Source organism: Heptranchias perlo, chromosome 29 (assembly GCF_035084215.1).
Source record: "Heptranchias perlo isolate sHepPer1 chromosome 29, sHepPer1.hap1, whole genome shotgun sequence".
In the NCBI taxonomy this organism is placed as follows: domain Eukaryota; kingdom Metazoa; phylum Chordata; class Chondrichthyes; order Hexanchiformes; family Hexanchidae; genus Heptranchias; species Heptranchias perlo.
Window position 1 is genome coordinate 5,353,422 of NC_090353.1, and position 19,841 is coordinate 5,373,262.

The 19,841-nt window shown below is 44.5% G+C and overlaps 1 protein-coding gene and 1 non-coding gene across 6 annotated transcripts in view; both read left to right on the forward strand.

Annotated features, from left to right (window-relative positions):
* Positions 1-19,841, forward strand: part of safb (scaffold attachment factor B) — a 57,012-nt gene that overhangs the window by 30,172 nt on the left and 6,999 nt on the right. For all 5 annotated transcript variants that reach the window (XR_010957884.1, XM_067968012.1, XM_067968011.1 and 2 more), the window contains 8 exons: positions 2,000-2,142; positions 4,136-4,292; positions 7,764-7,885; positions 7,984-8,142; positions 9,391-9,663; positions 15,816-15,849; positions 17,170-17,324; positions 19,219-19,331. Coding sequence is in view for 4 of the 5 variants with exons in the window: in XM_067968012.1 (XP_067824113.1) it covers positions 2,000-2,142; positions 4,136-4,292; positions 7,764-7,885; positions 7,984-8,142; positions 9,391-9,663; positions 15,816-15,849; positions 17,170-17,324; positions 19,219-19,331 (1,156 nt within the window). In the remaining variant the exon portion in view is untranslated. The remainder of the gene's footprint in view (positions 1-1,999; positions 2,143-4,135; positions 4,293-7,763; positions 7,886-7,983; positions 8,143-9,390; positions 9,664-15,815; positions 15,850-17,169; positions 17,325-19,218; positions 19,332-19,841) is intronic.
* On the forward strand, positions 43-181 carry LOC137299814 (small nucleolar RNA SNORA42/SNORA80 family). The gene has a single exon (XR_010957991.1). It is a non-coding gene; the product is annotated as a small nucleolar RNA SNORA42/SNORA80 family (small nucleolar RNA).

Genomic DNA, 19,841 nt, shown 5'->3' on the forward strand with positions numbered 1-19,841 from the left:
ATTGGATACCTTTCTCTGTTACAGCTGGAAGTGTTCTGAATTGCATGGCTACGGATTTATGGTGGGAACTAGACCATGATCCCTTTATAGTGCTTTCCATGCTAAATCAAGCTACTGCCCCAAACCATTGTCTGGCCTCGATCCTCCATAGGCCAGTTTCACTGATGGGGGCAGCACACTACAATGAATTGTACGCTAGTTTTTCACCAGTGGGGAAGTAATTGCCCATTTACTACTCTGAATCTTTAGAGCAGGTCCATTCCATTGTTTTCTCAATTCATGTATAGAGCAGAAACAGGATGGACATGAATCTGGGAAAACATTGATATCTAGGATATACCAGCAGCAAAGTGAAAAGACAAGAACAAAGAAACAAAGCAAATTCAAATAAGGGGTAACAGTAGATTTTCCTCTATGGGTGCCCGACAGGCACAGCACAACTTCAGGTGCACTGCACCCAAGAGAAAGCAACTTCCCATGTTTTTTGTTTGCCTGCCCAAGCACGCTGGGCAAAGTGGATGGAGTTTTACAGTACGTCTTTGTCATGCCCTAGTTCACCTAAAGATGCTCTGAGGTGGGTGCCCAAAGTTCCTTATTCTCCAGCAGTGCTGTTTCTCACCATAAGCACAAAAATTCATACTTTTTCTTTCAAAAGAAGTGGAATTTCACTAACCAGTTTCTTGAGGTGGTGATCAGCATTCTTGTGCTTGAACAAGAACCTGAATCCGAAGTTTTGCTTTTGCTATTGAAGGAAATTAAAGGCGAATCTGAACGGCGTCCTGGTCCCTGTTACAAATTTAGCTCTGCTGTAGATACATTCTCAGGTTCAGCGTTGTCAGTCACTCCCTTAAGCTGTCTGATCGTTTTTTTGGGAGTTGATTCATACTAGCCTTACCTACTTGTACAAAAGCATAACCTGGGGATGTAATAATAGCATCCCCTTATGATCTAGACCAGATACTTATCTTTCACGTTTATGTCTTCAATCTCCTGACAGACCACCAGGCGAGATGGGGCTTGATACAAAGCAGTAGCTGCTTTATTCCACAGTACGATGAAGACACAGAACAACATTTATTTCAAACAATGCAGCTTGTCTTTGCGTAATATAAAAATAAAAACCAGCTATGCCACACCACTTTGTCTTAATTATCTTAAACAGAATAACTCCTGCCTTCTGTCATACAGCCCAGTGCCAAACCTCCTCTCCCTGAAGCCTCCTCAACCTTCTTGCAGCACTCTGCTGCCTGATTGACTATTGCCTACGCAGCTCTATTGGTTTCTTAAAAGCCCGACTCCAACATCAATTTTTAGTCAAGCAGACTCACTCTTTCCCCACCATAAAAGAATCCACCAGTCTAACTTGGAAACTGCTGAGATCAAGGGAATAGTTATTGGGGGACCACTGAGTGTAGGCAATCACTGGAATCTTGAACTATCTTTCACTGCATCCAGGGCGCTGAACCAGGGACATGGCCTAAAACCTAAGCTACACCTGCCAGCCCTGCTTACAGATTTAACCCCTGAGGGTGAAGTTTAACTCAGTAGTAACACATTTAACATATATTGCATCAAAGCCCCTCTATTTCTCCCCCACCTCCCCATAGTCTCAAATCCTGAAATATGACAGTCCCTCTTTGATATGTTACAAATTAGCGATGAGAGCAATGCATAGTATCTTAGGCCTAACTTTTACATTAGTTTTTTCACGTCCTGACCCTATTGAAATGAGGAATAACAATGTACATCTTTGAAACTTCCTGATAAAGCAAACTGCACTCCCATCATTCACATTATTGCCATGTTAGTTGTTGGGGGAGGGGGAAATAATGAATGACAGTACCTAATTTAAGGAGTCAACCTACTTATGAAAAAAAGAACTGAGTTGTGATCCTATCCAAGAAATTCCTGCGTGTCAGATTCGTGTAGTAATGTTAACTGCAGTTTGAGCTACGCATCATTAAAATTGGAGGGGGCAACTTTTTGTTCTTAACACTAGTCTACGAAGAGTCAGGACAACAAAACAGACAGCAAAGAAAAGGACAAGAAAGACATGCTGTCCTTCGACAAGATCAAAGAGCAGCGGGAGCGTGAACGGCAGAGGCAACGTGAACGGGAGATTCGCGAGATAGAAAGGCGCAGGTACGGAAATCTTAACAGAAAAGACTAGGTGGCGATTCAGGAAGTTCGATTCCAATTTAGTTTTCATAATATTGCAAAATACCTATTAATATCTGCATGCAGTCTAGCATCTTTTAACAAAATAAGAGGTCAGAAAAACACAATCTTTAGATTATTCTGTCTTTCTAACTGTTCTGACTCAAAACTGAAGTGCATGGCTGATTTATGTTTGGATCTGTTCTATGATCCCCTCATAGTGTACTCCATGCTATATAAAATGACTGCACCAAACCATTGACTGGCCTGAATCCACTGTAGGCCTGGTTCTCTGATGGGTTCAGTACACTACATTAGGATATGTGTAGATTGCAAGTGCATTTTGGATATTGATCTGAACAAGTTCTGTTTGCAAAGCAAGACAATCTGATCCAAGGGAAATACTATAGAGAGTAAAGAGGTGTGAGGAGCATTTTTAAGGTGCCAGTTGTCCTCAACATGAATTTGATGTCTAATTAAAGGATTGTAAATTTGACATACTAGTGACTAACTTCAGCAGTGAGTACACATTTGCAGTTTTTGAGCAAAGCATAATTGAGCTTTAAAAATGGTCTTTGTGAAAATTGTTTTTTTTTAGAAACTTAATCTGATGGTTCAAGCTGTCACTTTATATTAAAAAAAACCTTTTCCTTACTCCTTTTGAACTACAAGAGGAGCCATATTCAAGAAAGGTCCAATCGATGCAACTTGAAGACGGCTATGTAGCTGGCAGTGCCTTGTTACCACTGGGTGGCTGGCAGTGCCTTGTCACCATATTTGGTGCCCTCCTATTTGAAATCTGATGTTATGTAATTTGGGGGAAAAACAACTCTGCTTTTGACTGGTGTTAAAGTGGTAGAATCGGCAACTAGGAAGGAGCAGGAAAGGGATACTGGTCTCTGGCCTCAGTGGCAACTGGTTGAATAACTCCCTTTTGAGCAAATGGCAAAATATTTTTTTTCCCTCTAGGAGATTCACAATTCCATGAGACTGCTAGTGAACTCCCACAAATAGAGATATTTAAATAGTGCCTCCCAAGGCACTTCAGAGGAGAAGCAGACATTGAGGAGTGATGAAAAGGTCAGGAGAGATGAAGGAAAGCATGGTCAAACGATGGGTCTTTAGCAGACTATTAAAGCTGGGGAGAGAGGTAGCGAGGTGGACAAATTTAAGGAGAAAGGTCCAGACATGGGGCCCAAAATGGCTGACTGCTCTTATCATCCACGGTGCATCAGTGTGTGGAGGCACAGCAGGCCAAAGTTGGAAGACTGTGGGGCAGAGGCTGGGATGTAGACCTAGAGAAGGCCATGAAAGGATTTGTAAACGAGGGTGAGAATTTTGAATTTGGTTCATTGGGGAATGAAACCAATTGAGATCAGTGAGGACAAGCACATGAGGCAGACTTGGTGCAGCACATGATTTAGTTTTGGATGAATTGGAATCCCTAAGGAGCCAAGTTTGGAAGGCTGGTGAGATCATTGGAGGAGTCATGTCTAGAGGTAACGAATTTGTGGATGATGGTTTCAGCCGAGGCAGGCAATCATGTGGAGGTAGAAGTAAGCAGCCTTCGTGGTTTAATAAATTATAGAATTTGAAATTCACTCTGGATCAAACATGGTGCTAAGATTGCATACTAGTTCAGACTGAGTTGCTGGATAGGGAAGTGACTTCAGGGGAAGGTTACTGAGTTTTTCCAAGGGAGTCGATTTACGATAGACACTGTCCACGTTGTGATTTTTGAGGAGGGGAGTGATGGCAGTTTTGAAGTGGCTGAGCAAAAGGAGCCATTTACAGTATCAGTGAGCATTCGGCCAATGGATATGTTCGGCTGTTTTCCGCATTCTTTGGTAAGGGGGATACTTATACGTTGAAAGTATGTACGTTGAAATGATCAGTCTATCTAGTAAGGGCCGCTTTTATCTCTAAGTGGTGTTGATTTATTTTTGTAGTTAACTGAAAATCTATTTTCCTCTAACAGAGAACGGGAGAAATGGGAGAGAGAGCGTATGCGAGAGCGTGAAGAGCGGGAGCTGCTCCAGAGGGAGAGGGAGCGGCTTGAAGTTGAAAGGAAGCGTCTCGAGAGGGAACGGTTAGAACGAGAAAAGCTGGAACGGGAGAGAATCCGAATAGAGCAGGTAAAACGGGACGACCAGGAACTGTACCAATAATTGAGGAACTGTTCAAATTTAGTTCATTCAGTCAATGTGGTGGCTAAAGAAAAGGCAAATGTAGAGTCATAGAGTTATACAGCACGGATAGAGGCCCTTCGGCCCATCGTGTCTGCGCCGGCCATCAAGCCCTGTCTACTCTAATCCCATATTCCAGCATTTGGTCCGTAGCCTTGTATGCTATGGCATTTCAAGTGCTCATCCAAATGCTTCTTGAATGTTGTGAGGGTTCCTGCCTCCACAACCCTTTCAGGCAGTGAGTTCCAGACTCCAACCACCCTCTGGGTGAAAAAGTTCTTTCTCAAATCCCCTCTAAACCTCCCGCCTTTTACCTTGAATCTATGTCCCCTTGTTATAGAACCCTCAACGAAGGGAAAAAGCTCCTTAGTATCCATCCTATCTGTGCCCCTCATAATTTTGTACACCTCAATCATGTCCCCCCTCAGCCTCCTCTGCTCCAAGGAAAACAAACCCAATCTTCCCAGTCTCTCTTCATAGCTGAAGCGTTCCAGCCCTGGTAACATCCTGGTGAATCTCCTCTGCACCCTCTCCAAAGCGATCACATCCTTCCTGTAGTGTGGCGACCAGAACTGCACACACTACTCCAGCTGTGGCCTAACCAGGCCACAGCTAAATGTAGGAATACATTTTCAGATACTTTTTATTTGTTTCCTCGAGTCGATGTTACCAGGCCTGCGGGTTTCCGGCGGGTTGGGTTTCGGGAGCGTGGTCAACACGCTCGGTGAAATTAGTGGGTTGCCCGCGCGATCGTAGCAGGCAACACACTAATAGGAATCAATTACCTGCTCCTCCGGGGTCCACGCTGCTGGTCTGCGCGTCGGGCGGGCTGCGCATGCGCAGTACGATCTGTCAGCTGGAGGCTCTCTAGTTAAAGGGGCAGTCCTCCACTGACAGATGCTGCAACCAATGGAACAAATTTCAGCATGGAGCAGCCCAGGGGGAAGGCTGCTCCCAGTTTAATGATGCCTCACCCCAGGTATCATCAGATGGGGTGAGGAGGAGGGTGAAGACAGAGATCTTCCACCCGGCGGGCGGGAGGAAGCGGCCAGCCTCTGCCACCAAGAAGGCCTGGCTCGAGGTGGCAGAGGGGGTCACCTGCGCAACCAACATATCGCCCACCTGCATACAGTGCAGGAGGCGCTGCAATGACCTCAGTAGGTCAGCCACAGTGAGAACACGAAGTCTTTCCCCTACACTCCATCTGCCGCAACACTGCCCCAACCCCACATCTCGTTCGGCACCGCCAACACTACTCTGTCACATCACCCCTCATACCCACTCAAACCCCATCCTCATCTTACCTCCACCTACTCACCTCGCCAGTACTCATCCTGCCACTAACATGCGACCCAATCCTCATAAAATCTCATGGCTCTATCCCATACTCACCCTCTCGTGCATCTCCCTCACGGCCAGCCTCACTCAACCTGCCACCACCTGTGCTGCAGCCACAGGGCATGCATCACATATGTGCAGTAGGCAGCGTAAGGCAAATGTTTCGTGAGCATGAAGGGGGTGCACAAGGGTGTCGGAGGATTTGCCATGGGTGTTACCTATATTGAATTTCAGAGCAACAAACAGCACACATTATATTGGCACCACCACTGCCATGTCTCCGCGAATCCTGTCTGTTGTGTCCAATAATGCCCGCTCCTGGGTATCACTATGAGGACCCACCACTGATGCCACCCATCGTGTTACTGCAGAGTAGGTGCAGGTGTATTTGCAGGGCTCTTCCGCGCAGACCACTGAGCGACATCGGCGGTGTAGCCGGCTGCACCCTGGAAGGATGCGGAGGAGAAGTTGTGGAGGGCAGTGGTGACTTTGGTAGCGACAGGTAAGCACTTGGTGCTGGGGCCAGCCAGGAGCAGCTCGGCATGAAAGAGCCTGCAGATCTCCACGACTACATGTTGAGCGAATCTGCGCCTCCGTGTGCACTGCTGCTCGGAGAGGTCCGGGGAGCTTCGCATCGGTCTGTGGACCATGTGGCGAGGGTAGTGCCCTCTGCGATGCGTCTCTCTCTGCGGTAGCCCTCCCTCCTGCTGTGCAGGTGGGCGTGCAACAACACCGTGTTGGGGGGCTCCACGTCTCTGCGGTGGACTGCGAGGCTGCTGGGGCTGGTCATGCTGTTCGTCCTCCGAGGGTGTCCACGCACCACCCATCTGGCAGGTGTTGGTCTGAGGGGTTGTGCAGGGTAGGTGGGTGGTTCCTCGGACTTGGGCTGCGGTTTCGTGTCGGTCTGTCCTCTGGCTTGGCGGGGGGTTGGTGGGGGGCAGGGGTTGCCCTATGTGACGCAGTGGCCTCCTGCGTGGGTGAGGGCTCTCCCCCGTGAAGTGCACCTTGGCAGCTGCCACAGGCTGCTGGCTGCAACACGCCTGGTTGGAGAGAGACTGTTTCCCCCAGTGTGTGAAACAGTCTGCGATGCAGGTAAAATCCCACACTTCCTCTTTTGACAGCTGATTCAGCTCATTAACTGACCTCAACAAGCAAGGTAAGTACTCTCAAGTGGAACCCCGCTGGCTTTAATTGCCTGCGGGATTCCCACCAGCGGGGGCCACGCACGCAGCCCCGCACGTCATCGGGGAACCCGGAAGTGGTCGGGATCGCAGCGCGATCCGGTCACGTGACCTCATCGGGATTTTCGGGGGCCCCCCCCCCCCCGCTGGAAACCCGCAGGAAACCCGACCCTAAAATCGAGCCCCTGTTGTTTCTCACTGGGAAACTGCTAAAATCACCGGATCTTTGAAATGAGTAGGTGGTCAGCTCCATACGGAGACCTGGAAAGCATGTTTGGAGTTACCCTGAATCAGGCTGTCTAGATTAAATCCTGGGCTGATCCTAAACATCATTCTCCAGATTTCCTTACCCCAATAATTAGAATTGTGTGCTTTTTTACTGAAAGTTCTTCCCTATCCTTATCCTTATCCTTTAAAGAAATATTCTCATAACAGCATTTTTTCATCTGCACCTTAGAAAATAGAGACCAGTGATGAATTAAGAAAGAGCTTTCACATGTCACTTTTTAAATGAAGCTTCCTTTGTCTAGAACAGCAGGTTATGCTGCACTCTATCACAAACCTACTTGCAGCATCTGGCAAGCATGTAGAGACAATATTGAAAGAAAACCAATGTTTTTTCAGCATGTTTGATAAGTTATAGAGGTTCTTATTAATGCAAGATGTCATAATTAATGTTCAGTCAGAGATGGAGAAAAGCCTATCTAGTTGTTTTTCATGGCCTTTTAACCATAGTGACTAACTCCTAATTGTGATAGTTTAGTACAAGAAAAATGTAAAGAAAGTGTTTAATTCAGATAGAAAATCAGTAGATTGCGTTGAGAGTTAAATTAAGCTTTCTTTTCTCTCTAATGTTGTCCATTATATAATCCTAAAAATGTGTCTTCCACTTGCCCCACAGGAGAGGAGGCGAGAACAGGAGCGAATTAATAGAGAGAAAGAAGAACTCCGACGCCAACAGGAGCAAATGCGCTATGAACATGAACGCCGTGGTGGTATAAAAAGGCCGTATGATAGCGATAGGTAAATGTTTAATCTGTGATGTCGCTCCCTGTTTCTATGCCTACTTGGTATTGTGTGTAATGCTGGATCCTAAAAATGGTTTAATCTTCCTCTCCTAGACGGGACGATCAGTACTGGCCTGACCAGAAACGTATAGCCCATATGGACAGTGACAACAGATACAGCAGTCACGGGTCAGACTTTGGCCGCCCAGAGAGGTTCAATGACTTTGATCACCGGGATCGAGGGCGGGGGTTTCCAGATATGCAGATGGACAGGTGAGTCGCAGTTCAGGGTAGGCCATGTGATGTGTGTTGAGACTGGGCGGGAGTTAATTATACTTGCACAGCCTTCTTAGATTTAAAGAAGCTTGAAGCATTTGGCAGTTGTGGGTGTTTACAGTTTGAGAATCCTACCTGTGCCTTGCCTCAATGGAGTTAAATTAGTGAACTTTACAAATACACAAATATGAAACTTCAGCATTATTTTGACTATCGAATGATAAATTTGCAAGGATGGTGCCAAACAAAATGGAAACTCTGTTTTTCCCAAAAAATAGCAGTTTTTAATTTTGTTTATTTCCAACCTTTTTGGTTAAAAAATAAGGTAATCGAGAGTTAACTTTTGTTACTGCAGGTTTATTTACACAGGGCCTAAAATGTCCACTGGCACATTCATAATGACCATTGTTCACACTTGAGCTAAAATATATTTGGTTGCATGTCTGCTATTCTCCTGATTGTCAGAATCTTCCCAATAGTTAACTGCGGTTTCTAGTCACAAGTATTAATTGTGGAAAATTGTTGTCTAAAACAAGTTTGTTGATGTTGGTGAAGATCTAAATCTTAAAATAACTTTTTTTTTCACTATTTGATATAATTGCCTGGGAGAAACTGGACACTCTAGTAAGTGGTGGTTCTAAGCACAAGTTATGGGTTTTTATCATCCTATTGATTTTCAAATGCCTGACATCAGTCTCCTGTTGATTTATAAATTGCTTAGTTATGCTCAATACATTGAAGGGTTCTAGTGCTGGGAGTTGCAACATTTTCCATTTCTTCCCCCAGTACCTGTATCAGCCTCTCTCAGATCAGGTATAGGATGAGTAAGATATAGAGGAATGTTTTTCTACACTACCCTAAATTTAAACTTGCAACCACCAGTGGCCCACCTTCATTTTCCACATCAGCCTTTTTTTCAGCCCAGTGTGAGATGGATGTTTTTTTTTAATGTATGCCAGTGCCCAATAGGAGCTAGAGTGACTGCCAGAGATACATTTTACTTAAGACTTTTACAGCAGGCAGAGAGAAGAGACAATTATCCTGTCAGTCTGGATTGGTTTAGGCCCCAGGTCCCAAAGACGACGGTGTTCTGACCAACGACAAGTCCCCGGATTTCTAGATTAACACAGATCCTGACAGTGATTTTTGATTTATGCTTTGTTTTCACTGGCCTTGATTAATTTTGCCATTAGTGAAAGTGAGTTTGGACATATTGTTGCTTAATGTCATGTCTCTCTTGCCAAGGCGAGTGGATCGGTTTGACCGCCGAGATAGCGGCCCACCGCGTCGGGATGAACCACCATTTGGAGGAAGATTTGACAAGAGACCTGAAGGATTTCATGATAGGCGGGGTGGTAGCCGGGGCCGTGATATTGTGATGAAATCTGGTAGAGACCACGATAGACACCTTGATCACGGCTCCCATCGCAACCACAGCCCTCGGCGCGATTCTCCACGAAGGGGGCCACCACGTGGGGACTGGAAAACTGATCGCATGCCGGACAGGCGTGATTCTGGGTATGAAATTAATTCCTAAAGCAAGAAAAGATCTCTGAAATGTTATTTTCCTATGGACATTGGGGGTAGCATTATTGGTTAAAGAATCCAATTACAGTTGAGAAGGGATGATATGCTAAATGGATCATCAATCGAGGCCATATGGGTTGAGCTAAGAAATAAAAAAGTGGCGGTCAGACTACTGGAAGTGTACTATAGACCCCCGAATAGCGAAAGGGAGATAGAAGTACAAATATGTAGGCAAATTTCTGAGTGCAAAAATAAGAGGGCAATAATAGTAGGGAACTTCAACTACCCTAACATCAACTGGGATTCAAACAGTGTGAGGGGCACAGAGGGTACAAAATTCTTGATCAGTGTCCAGGAGAACTTTTTTAGCCAGTACGTGACAAGCCCAACAAGAGGGGATGCAATTCTAGATTTAGTCCTGGGAAATGAAGATGGGCAAGTGGGTGAAGTGACAGTGGGTGACCATATTGGGGATAGTGACCACAATTCAGTTAGTTTTAGCATTATTATGGAAAAGGACAGAGTTAAATCAGGAGTAAACGTTTTAAATTGGGGGAAGGCAAATTTTACAGAACTACGGTGATTTGGCAGAAGTGGACTGGACACAACTACTTGAGGAGAAATCAGTGGCAAGCCAGTGGGAGGCACTGAAAAGTGAAATTCTATGGGTGCAATGCAGACACGTCCCCTGGTTGTCTAGAAGTACACGGGGCTTGATAAAGCAGAAAAAGAAAGCTTATGACTGTCACAGAAAACTAAATACTGCAGAAAGCCTAGAGGAGTATAGAAAGTACAGGGATGACGTAAAAAAGGAAATGAGGAAGGCAAAGAGAGGGCATGAAAAAATATTAGCTAGTAAGATTAAAGAAAATCCAAAGATGTTTTATCAGTACCTTAAGAACAAGAGGATAGCTAAAGAAAAGGTGGGACCTATCAGGGATGATAAGGGTAACTTGTGTGTAGAAACAGAGGATGTGGGTAGAGTTTTAAATGAATATTTTGACTCCATATTCACAAGGGAAAGGGATGATCCGGACGTAGTAGTTAAAGAGGAGAGATGTGAAATATTGAATATGGTAAACATAACGAGAGAGGAAGTACTAGAGGAACTGGAATCCTTGAAAGTTGATAAGTCACCAGGGCCGGATGGATTGTTTCCTAGGCTATTGAAGGAAGCCAGGGAGGAAATAGCGGATGCTCTGAGGATCATTTTCCAATCCTCACTTGATATAGGGGAGGTACCGGAGGACTGGAAGACTGCAAACGTAGTACCATTGTTTAAAAAGGGTACGAGGGAAAGGCCGAACAATTATAGGCCTGTCAGTCTTACCTCGGTGGTGGGCAAACTATTAGGATCAATACTGAGAGATAGGATAAACTGTCACTTGGAAAGGCATGGTTTAATCAGGGATAGTCAGCATAGATTTGTTCAGGGAAGGTCATGCCTTACAAATCTGATTAAGTTCTTTGAGGAAGTGACGAGGAGGATTGATGAGGGTAGTGCAGTGGATGTTGTCTACGTGGATTTTAGTAAGGCATTTGACAAGGTCCCACATGGCAGACTGGTCGGAAAGGTAAAAGTCCACGGGATACAGGGAAATCTGGCGAATTAGATCCAAAATTGGCTCAGCAACAGGAAACAAAGGGTAAAAGTCGATGGATGTCTTTGCGAATGGAAATCCGTTTCCAGTGGTGTGCCACAGGGCTCAGTGTTGGATCCCTTGCTGTTTGTGGTACATATTAATGATTTGGACTTGAATGTAGGGGGCATGATTGGCAAATTTGCAGACGACACAAAAATTGGCCATGTAGTTGATAGTGAAGAGGATAGCCGTAGACTCCAAAAAGATATCAATGGGTTGGTGGATTGGGGAGAAAAGTGGCAAATGGAGTTCAACCCGGAGATGTGTGGGGTAATGCACTTAGGGAGGGCAAACAGTAAAAGGGAATAGGCAGTAAACGGGAATATATTGAGGGGTAGCGGAAGTGAGAGACCTTGGAGTGCATGTGCACAGGTCCCTGATGGTGGCAATACAGGTAGATAAGGTTGTGAAGAAGGAATACGAAATGCTCTCCATTATTAGCCGAGGTTATAGAATACAAAAGCAGGGATGTAATGATGGAACTGTATAAAACGCTGGTAAGGCTACAGCGAGTATTGTGCGCAGTTCTGGTCACCACATTACAGGAAGGACATAATTGCTGTGGAGAGAGTGCAGAGAAGATTTACAAGAATGTTGTCAGGGCTTGAAAATTGCAGCTACGAGGAGAGATTGGATAGGTTGAGGTCGTTTTCCTTGGAGCAGAGGAAGCTGAGTGGAGACTTGATTGAGGTGTACAAAATTGAGGGGCCGAGAGAGAGTAGACAGGAAGTACCTGTTTCCCCTAGCGGAGAGTTCAAGAACTAGAGGACATAGATTTAAGCTGATTGGCGGAAGGATAAGAGGGGACATGAGGAAAAACTTTTTTACCCAGAGGGTGGTGGGTGTATGGAATTCGCTGCCCGAATTGGTGGTAGAGGCAGGGACCCTCAACTCATTTTTAAAAGTAGCTGGACCTGCACCTAAAGTGCTGTAAGCTGCAGGGCTACGGACCAGGTGCTGGAAGGTGGGATTAGAATGGGCACCTGGTTGTTCTTCGAGCCGGCCGAGACACGATGGGCCGAATGGCCCTCTTCTGTGCTGTATCTTTTCTATGGTTCTATATCGGGGTGGGGGGAGAATTAAGTGCATGTTGAGATGTGTCATGGGTCTCTTGGAGCTTGCTTGATTGCCTCAGAGTGGGGGAGGAATTTCCTAGACTATTTCTTGAAAATGACAATTTTTTTTGTAGAAATATTTTTTGCCTTCCCATGAGTTAGTATTAGTAGCAATTGGGGTGGATGGTGTACTAGGTTGCATTGTCTCTTGGCTAGGATGAGCATTGATAGGTCTGATGACTATTTCTGCATGTTTGAAATGCCAGGGATACCATGGAATCAGATTCTACGCAAGAAGTTTGGTTAGTCACCGTTTTCTTACAGCCAGGTTTGAATGGAATTAGTTTAACTAGTGGTAGCAGAGGCATTACACTGATCTGAAAGCTAAACAACCAGAGAAAGTTTAATAACTGGCCATGGGAATGTGGAGCCTATTTCAACAGTAAAGGTTAATGGGTGAACTGAACTATGCTCTCAATGGGGATTTCGGTTTGTATATATAATTAGTATGAAGTTAAAGGGATAGAAAAGCTTCAACAAAGGAACCTTAATATGAGGTATTCTATTTCAATTTCAAAATTTTCGGACGACACCAAATTGGGAGGTGTAGCTAATACCGAGGAGGACTGCAACAAAATACAGGAAGACATTAATAAACTTGCAAAATGGGCGTGCAATTGGCAAATGAATTTCAGTATAGGTAAGAGTGAGGTATTACATTTTGGTCGGAAGAATAAGGGGACCACGTACTGTCTGGACAATGAGTCTAAATGGGGTAGAGGAGCAGAGGGATCGATACACAAATCACTAAATCACTGGTACAGATACACAAATCACTAAAAGTAGTGACGCAGGTTAATAATGCCATATGAAAAAAACAAACACTGGGGTTCATTTCTAGAGGGATAGAATTGAAAAGCAGAGAAGTTATGTTAAACTTGTATAGAACCTTGGTTAGACCACACTTGGAATACTGTAAACAGTTCTGGTCATCATCCTATAAAAAGGATATAGAGGCACTGGAGATGGTGCAAAAAAGATTTACTAGGATGATACCAGAACTGAGAGGTAACACCTACCAGGAAAGATTTAGCACTCTGAGGATCTTTTTTCTAGAAAAGACTGAGGGGTGACCTAATAGAGGTCTTTAAGATTATGAAAGGGTTTGATAGAGCAGACGTAAAGAAGATGTTTCCACTTGCGGGGGAGACCAGAATTAGGGGCCACAAATGTAAGATGGTCACCAATAAATCCAATGGGGAATTCAGGAGAAACGTCTTTACTGAGAGAGTGGTTAGAATGTGGAACTCGCTACCACAAGGAGTAGTTGAGGCGACTAGTATAGATGCATTTAAGGGGAAGCTAGATAAATATGAGGGAGAAAGGAATAGAAGGATATGTTGATCGGGCCGGATGAAGTAGGGAGGGAGGAGGCTCGTGTGGAGCATTAACACCGGCATGGACTTTTTGGGCCGAATGGCTTGTTTCGATGCTGTACATTCTATGTAATTCTAAGAGGATTTTGATGGTAGCTAAGAAATGTATTCAGTTTGCTTGTTTACTCTCCCTTCAGGGAGAGACCCCATGTTTCAGATCTCCTTTCACCTGGAATTTCTGTGATGTAAATTGGCCATATTGTTTCCATTTATGCACACACCAGTCGGTGCTTTGGACTGCTGAGCTAAGTAAAGATGTTTTGGCTGAGAACAGAAAACCTAACGTTCCCATCTCCAGAATTGCTCCTGTGCCGGCCCACAGCACTGACTCAGTTATACGGTTGCTGTAGGATGCACATGGACCATCCCAGGAATCTACTGTTTGAGCAGCTTTGGATGCAATTAGATACCTGACATGGGAGGGAAAATTAATGAGCTGAGATGTGTACTGCCAGACAAGAAACCAATTCTATTTTTTTTTAAATAAAACGTTTTACAAGAGGGAGTGGGGCACTTTGTGCTGAAAATGCTCTCCCTGTGACTTCCTCCTATTGGCCTTCAGGTTCAGGGTACTGTTAAGTTGGAAAATTAACCTAAAACTAGCTGGAACACTTGAACAAATTTGTTTTATGTTCTACATCTTAATCTGGTATGACCTACGTGTTTACACCGGGTGTAAATGAGTGTTTTAAGTATTTTTATCTGATCTAATTTAAAATAGATTGCTGTTGAATGCCATGCTCGTGCAGTGTTTTGGTGTAAATACCAGTGCTGTATGGGTGTATTTAACAGAACTTCAAGAAGATCCTTTTGGGCCAGTTAATAGTGATAGCGGTCGGTGTTCAGGTGGGAGCAAGTCTCCAGTTTGTCTTGGTTAGATGCTTAACAGATACAGCTGGAGGAGGAAACCCAATCAAAATAGTCCACTGCAGTGGTACTACATAACAGTTAACGGTCATAGTAGTTGAAGTTGATCTATATTAATGACTTGGACTTGGGTGTACAGGGCACAGTTTCAAAATTTGCAGATGACACAAAACTTGGAAGGGTAGTAAACAGTGAGGAGAATAATGATAGACTTCAAGAGGATATAGACAGGCTGGTGACATGGGCGGACACGCGGCAGTTGAAATTTAACGCAGAAAAATGCAAAGTGATACATTTCGGTAAGAAGAACGGCTATAAACTAGAGGGCACAACTCAAAGTGGTACAGGAACAGAGACCTGGGGGTATATGTACACAAATCGTTGAAGATGGCAGGGCAGGTTGAGAAAGTGGTTAAAAAAGCATATGGGATCCTGGGCTTTATAAATAGAGGCATAGAGTACAAAATTATGGAAGTCATGATGAACCTTTATAAAACATTGGTTCGGCCACAACTGGAGTATTGTGTCCAGTTATGGGCACTGCACTTCAGTAAAGATGTGAAGGCCTTAGAGAGGGTGCAGAAGAGATTTACTAGAATGATTCCAGGGATGAGGGACTTTAGTTATGTGGATAGACTGGAGAAACTGGGGTCGTTCTCCTTGGAACAGAGACCGTTGCGAGGAGATTTGATAGAAGTATTCAAAATCATGAAGGGCCTAGACAGAGTAGATAGAGAGAAACTGTTCCCATTGGCGGAAGAGTCAAGAACCAGAGGACATAGATTTAAGGTGATTGGTTCTTTTGCCGAAGGTGACATGAGGAAAAACTTTTTTACACAGCAAGTGGTTAGGATCTGGCCTTCAAAAGGGAACTGGATAAGTACTTGAAAGGAAAAAATTTGCAAGACTACATGGATAGGACGGGGGAGTGGGACTAGCTGGATTGCTCTTTCATGGAGCCGGCGCAGCCTCAGTGGGCCGAATGGCCTCCTTCCATGCTGTAACCTTTCTATGATTCTATGAAGGAGATTTAAATTGTATCTTGGTAGTTCATTTGCCAGTGTATATAGTATGTGCTTCATAACTGTGGCAGTCTAAACGCTCGCATTCATTTGGTTTTATTGTGTTCTTTTCTTCTACAGTTCCCGAAGCATTATTGGTGACCGAGATGGACAGGTAACATATTTCACTTTGCTTGAATAAATTCATTGATTGCATCGATGGGATTGGGACTGTCAGGTCTTAAGCCAGGTTTGTCGTTTTTTTCTTGGTGATGGAGTCTTGATGTGGAGACAAATAGCCATTGGACCTCCGAAAAATGTTTGGGGGACATCAGTTGCAGAGAGGGAGATCTGTTACTGAGTATCTGGAAGGGGGGAAAGTCAGTTTCACGGTGGGGACATCTCTTTGCTAAAGCCCCTCATACGAGGACCTTCTGTAACTAGTGGCTGGCACATGACATTCAACCTGGGCATCTGGAACATACGTGTCGCAATCCTGCCCTGTGTCGTCCTTCCAGCACTCTGAAGGCAGTTGTCCATCATAGAGCTGATGAGGAAACTTGGACTTGGGGCAAAGCTGTTGGAAGCAATATCTGAAAGCCAGGTGTAAGAACAGGTGCTTGTATATCATGAGGTTGATGCAGATTATGATTGGGTTGCAGAGGTACACAGATGATGAAGCTCCACATTGCAGACTGGTGGAACCGCCTGATGGGGTATGGCCTGTATCTTGCAGGGACAGTGGGGATGGTGACAATGTATTTGCACATGTTATGCTGCTCATCGTGCTTTCGAGCCCCTGAGATCTGTTGTCTGTCTAGTGAGAGCTCAAACTCTTGCCTTGTCAATTGTCTGACCACCTAAGGACTCAGTGGGGGAATGGGGGCAGAGGGAAAATAAGCAGTCTTTCTCTCGGTAATGGTGCTAAATGTTAGTTTTAGTGATTCTTTTTCTTCACAGACAAGTTTAAGATTGCTCTGCAGAAGTCTATTTGAGAAACCTAAATGAAAGACCACAGCCCATAGTGCAGGGCAATATCAAGCTCAAGTTTTAAAACCTGTTCATTGTCAGGGAAAGGGAAGATTCCCCAGTTTTGTGATCTTGGAAGAGTCAGAGATGGTGTCATAAGTCTTGATTTTAATACAAGAAGGATGCAAGGAGGCGGATGAGCATGTAGGCCCACATATTTGCAGCTTTGAAGGAGAAAGAAAGAAGGGTTCAGAGGGGCACTTGACCATTCTGGTATTGATAAAATGGAGGGAGAACAACAAGGTTTTATTGTGAGGGTACCAATGTGTACTAGCCCAGGTCTCGCCACTGAGCAGTAATCTGCTTCGTTATCCCAATATGGAAGCTATGCAGTAGCAGCAGTTGTTGGACATGAGGATATTGGTTTAAAAGGAATTGTATTCAAAACGCAACAGTTAAAATAATAATTCATATTCTAAATTGTTCAAAAAACTAACAAAATATTTGAATATAATTGTGTATTCAGCATTATCCTGATGGAAGACACGGAGGACCAGAGCGTCACAGCCGCGATTCAGGGTCACAGCGAGAAGGTTGGGGCGGATCTGGTAGTGGCTATGGACCAGATATGAAACGAGTAGGAGGAGACAACAGAGGAGGAATTATGCCTCAGCAGTCAAGGTAAGTGTTATATGAACTGAGGGAGTAGGTTGCACACGAGGATAGAATGGGAGGAATGAAGGGCTGAGGTAGGGCATAAGGGTGGAGGAGATCACAGAGGTTGGGGTAGGGCATGGCCATGGAGGGAGTTTGTAGATGAGGACAAGAACATGTTGGGGATAGGTAGGCAAAGATTAGAGTGATGTGTAAGCGGGATTTGGTGTAGGACAGGATGATGATGGTGGAATTTTGGAGACATGGATTATGGACCCTGCAGCTTGGGAGAATGGTGGTGAGGAGGGCATGAGAGATATCAAGTCAGGAGCTGATAAAAGCACGGATAATTATATCAGTTGTGGTTGTAATGACTGAGGGCAGAGGCAGGCAATAGAAACATCGGAATAGGTGTAGGCCATTCAGCCCCTCGAGCCTGGTTCCGCCATTCAGTTAGATCATAGTTGACTTGTACCTCAACTCCATTTACCACCTTTGCTTCATAACCCTTGATACCCTTACCTAACAAAAATCTATCGATCTTAAACTTGAAAATTTCCATTGACCCAGCATCCACAGCCTTTTGCGGGGGGTGGGGGGTGGTGGGGGGGGGGAAGCTCCAGATTTCCAGTACCCTTTACATGGAAAAAGTGCTTCCTGATTTCACTCCTGAATAGTCTAGCTCTAATTTTCATATGCCCTCTGGTTCTGCATTCCTCCACCAGAGGAAATAGTTTTTCTGTATCCACCCTATTGAATCCCTTAATCATTTTAAATACTTTGTTTGCGTCGCCCCTCAACTGTCTAAAAGAAATAAAAGCCAAGCTTATACAACCTCTCCTCGTAATTTAACTATTTAAGCCCTAGTATCATTCTGTTGCGGAGGTGGAAGTAATCATGATGGCCACGATATTTTTGAGTGAGCCATTGAGGAGGTAGATGGAATCTGCTAGGGGTATGGAATTATTGGCAGGATCCAAATTCAGTGGCTTTGGTATTTCCATTGTTCACTTGGAGGAAATCCTGGTTGTGGTGGACTCGAGGGAAGTGATGGAGATGTGGAACTGAGTATCCTCCACATACACATTAAAACAAATTTTGTGATTGTGTGATGTTGCTGATGGGCAACATGTAACTGAGAAAAGTGAGAGGCTGAGAATGGAATTATGGAGTGTACTGCAGGAAACCATGGGGGTGGAGGAGGTGGCAGGAGTCAACTTTGCTGCAGATGCACCGGCTGCGTTGGGACAGGTAGGAGTGGAGCGAAGCAAGGGCAGATCCAAAGAGATGGACCATGAGAAGCGGTGTTGGAGGATGGCATGATTAACTGTGTCAAGCACTGTGAAGAGACCAGGGGTGTGGGTAATAATGTTTCACGGTCGCAGGGGACACTGATCAAGGCTGGTTGTTTTATGAATGGGGTGCAAACGAGTAGGGAGTTGAGGGAGAAGTGAGAATGAAGTTGCACAGCAATAGCATGTTTAAGGACCTTGGAGAAGAAGGAGGTTGGAGATGGGGCAGTCAGTGAGGAAGATAGTCGAGGGTAGGCTTTTTGACAATTGGAGGTGCCAAAACAGGGAGAACCATTTATAACGGGAAGCATGGGAGCAGGGAAAGGTGGTTGATTATGAATTGGGTGGGGAGGTGATTGAGGGCACAACAAGTGGATCTCATGAAAGAGATAAGTTTGGAGATGGAGAACTGGTGATTTGGGGGCGGGGGTTAGGGGAGGAGTAGCCGAAGCAGTACTTGAGTGAGTGTAAGTTACATAAGAGTTAAGATAAATATGGTTCATGCCAACACTAACAAATTATAGTTACCATGGAAATTGAATTCTCGCCCCACTTAGCATATCTCTTTTGGAATATCATTACATGTTTACTGATTTACATTGTAAGATTTGTTACTTTTTCTTGAGCAGAGATAGGGATTGGAGCAGTGACCATGGGCGGAAGATCGAAGGTCATCCAGAACGCTCTTGGCAGGGTACTATGGATGGAGGAATGATGGGAAGAGATCACGACCGTTGGCAAGGTAACCTGTTAGGGGAAAGGAGCTTATAATGAAAAGAAGTCGACGGTGGGTTTTAAGATTCCAATCTTATGATTGATTAGTCATTCTTTCTTAAAACTAGCTGTGATCAAGCTTAGCGTTTTACTTTTACTTTATTTCCTTCTAAATGTCTGTATACTTCAGCTATGTCTCTGACAACCAAGTAATTGCAAGTGTTGGCTTATCATTTTACACTGAGGCAGATAATTCAGGTAGTATGGACTTGATGTAGATCTCAAATTCAGTCTATGCATGGTTTATCTTATGAAGTAATGTTGTAAGGAGTCTTACAACACCAGGTTATAGTCCAACAGCTTTATTTGAAATCACAAGCTTTCGGAGCTTTCCTCCTTCGTCAGGTGAGTGTAGGATTCCATAAAGGTACAGCATATATAGCCAGAGAACAATGCCTGGTGATTACAGATAATCTTTCCAACTGCCCGTTATCACCCTCGACAGAGATATAATCAAGGCAATCAAAGGAGTGGAATG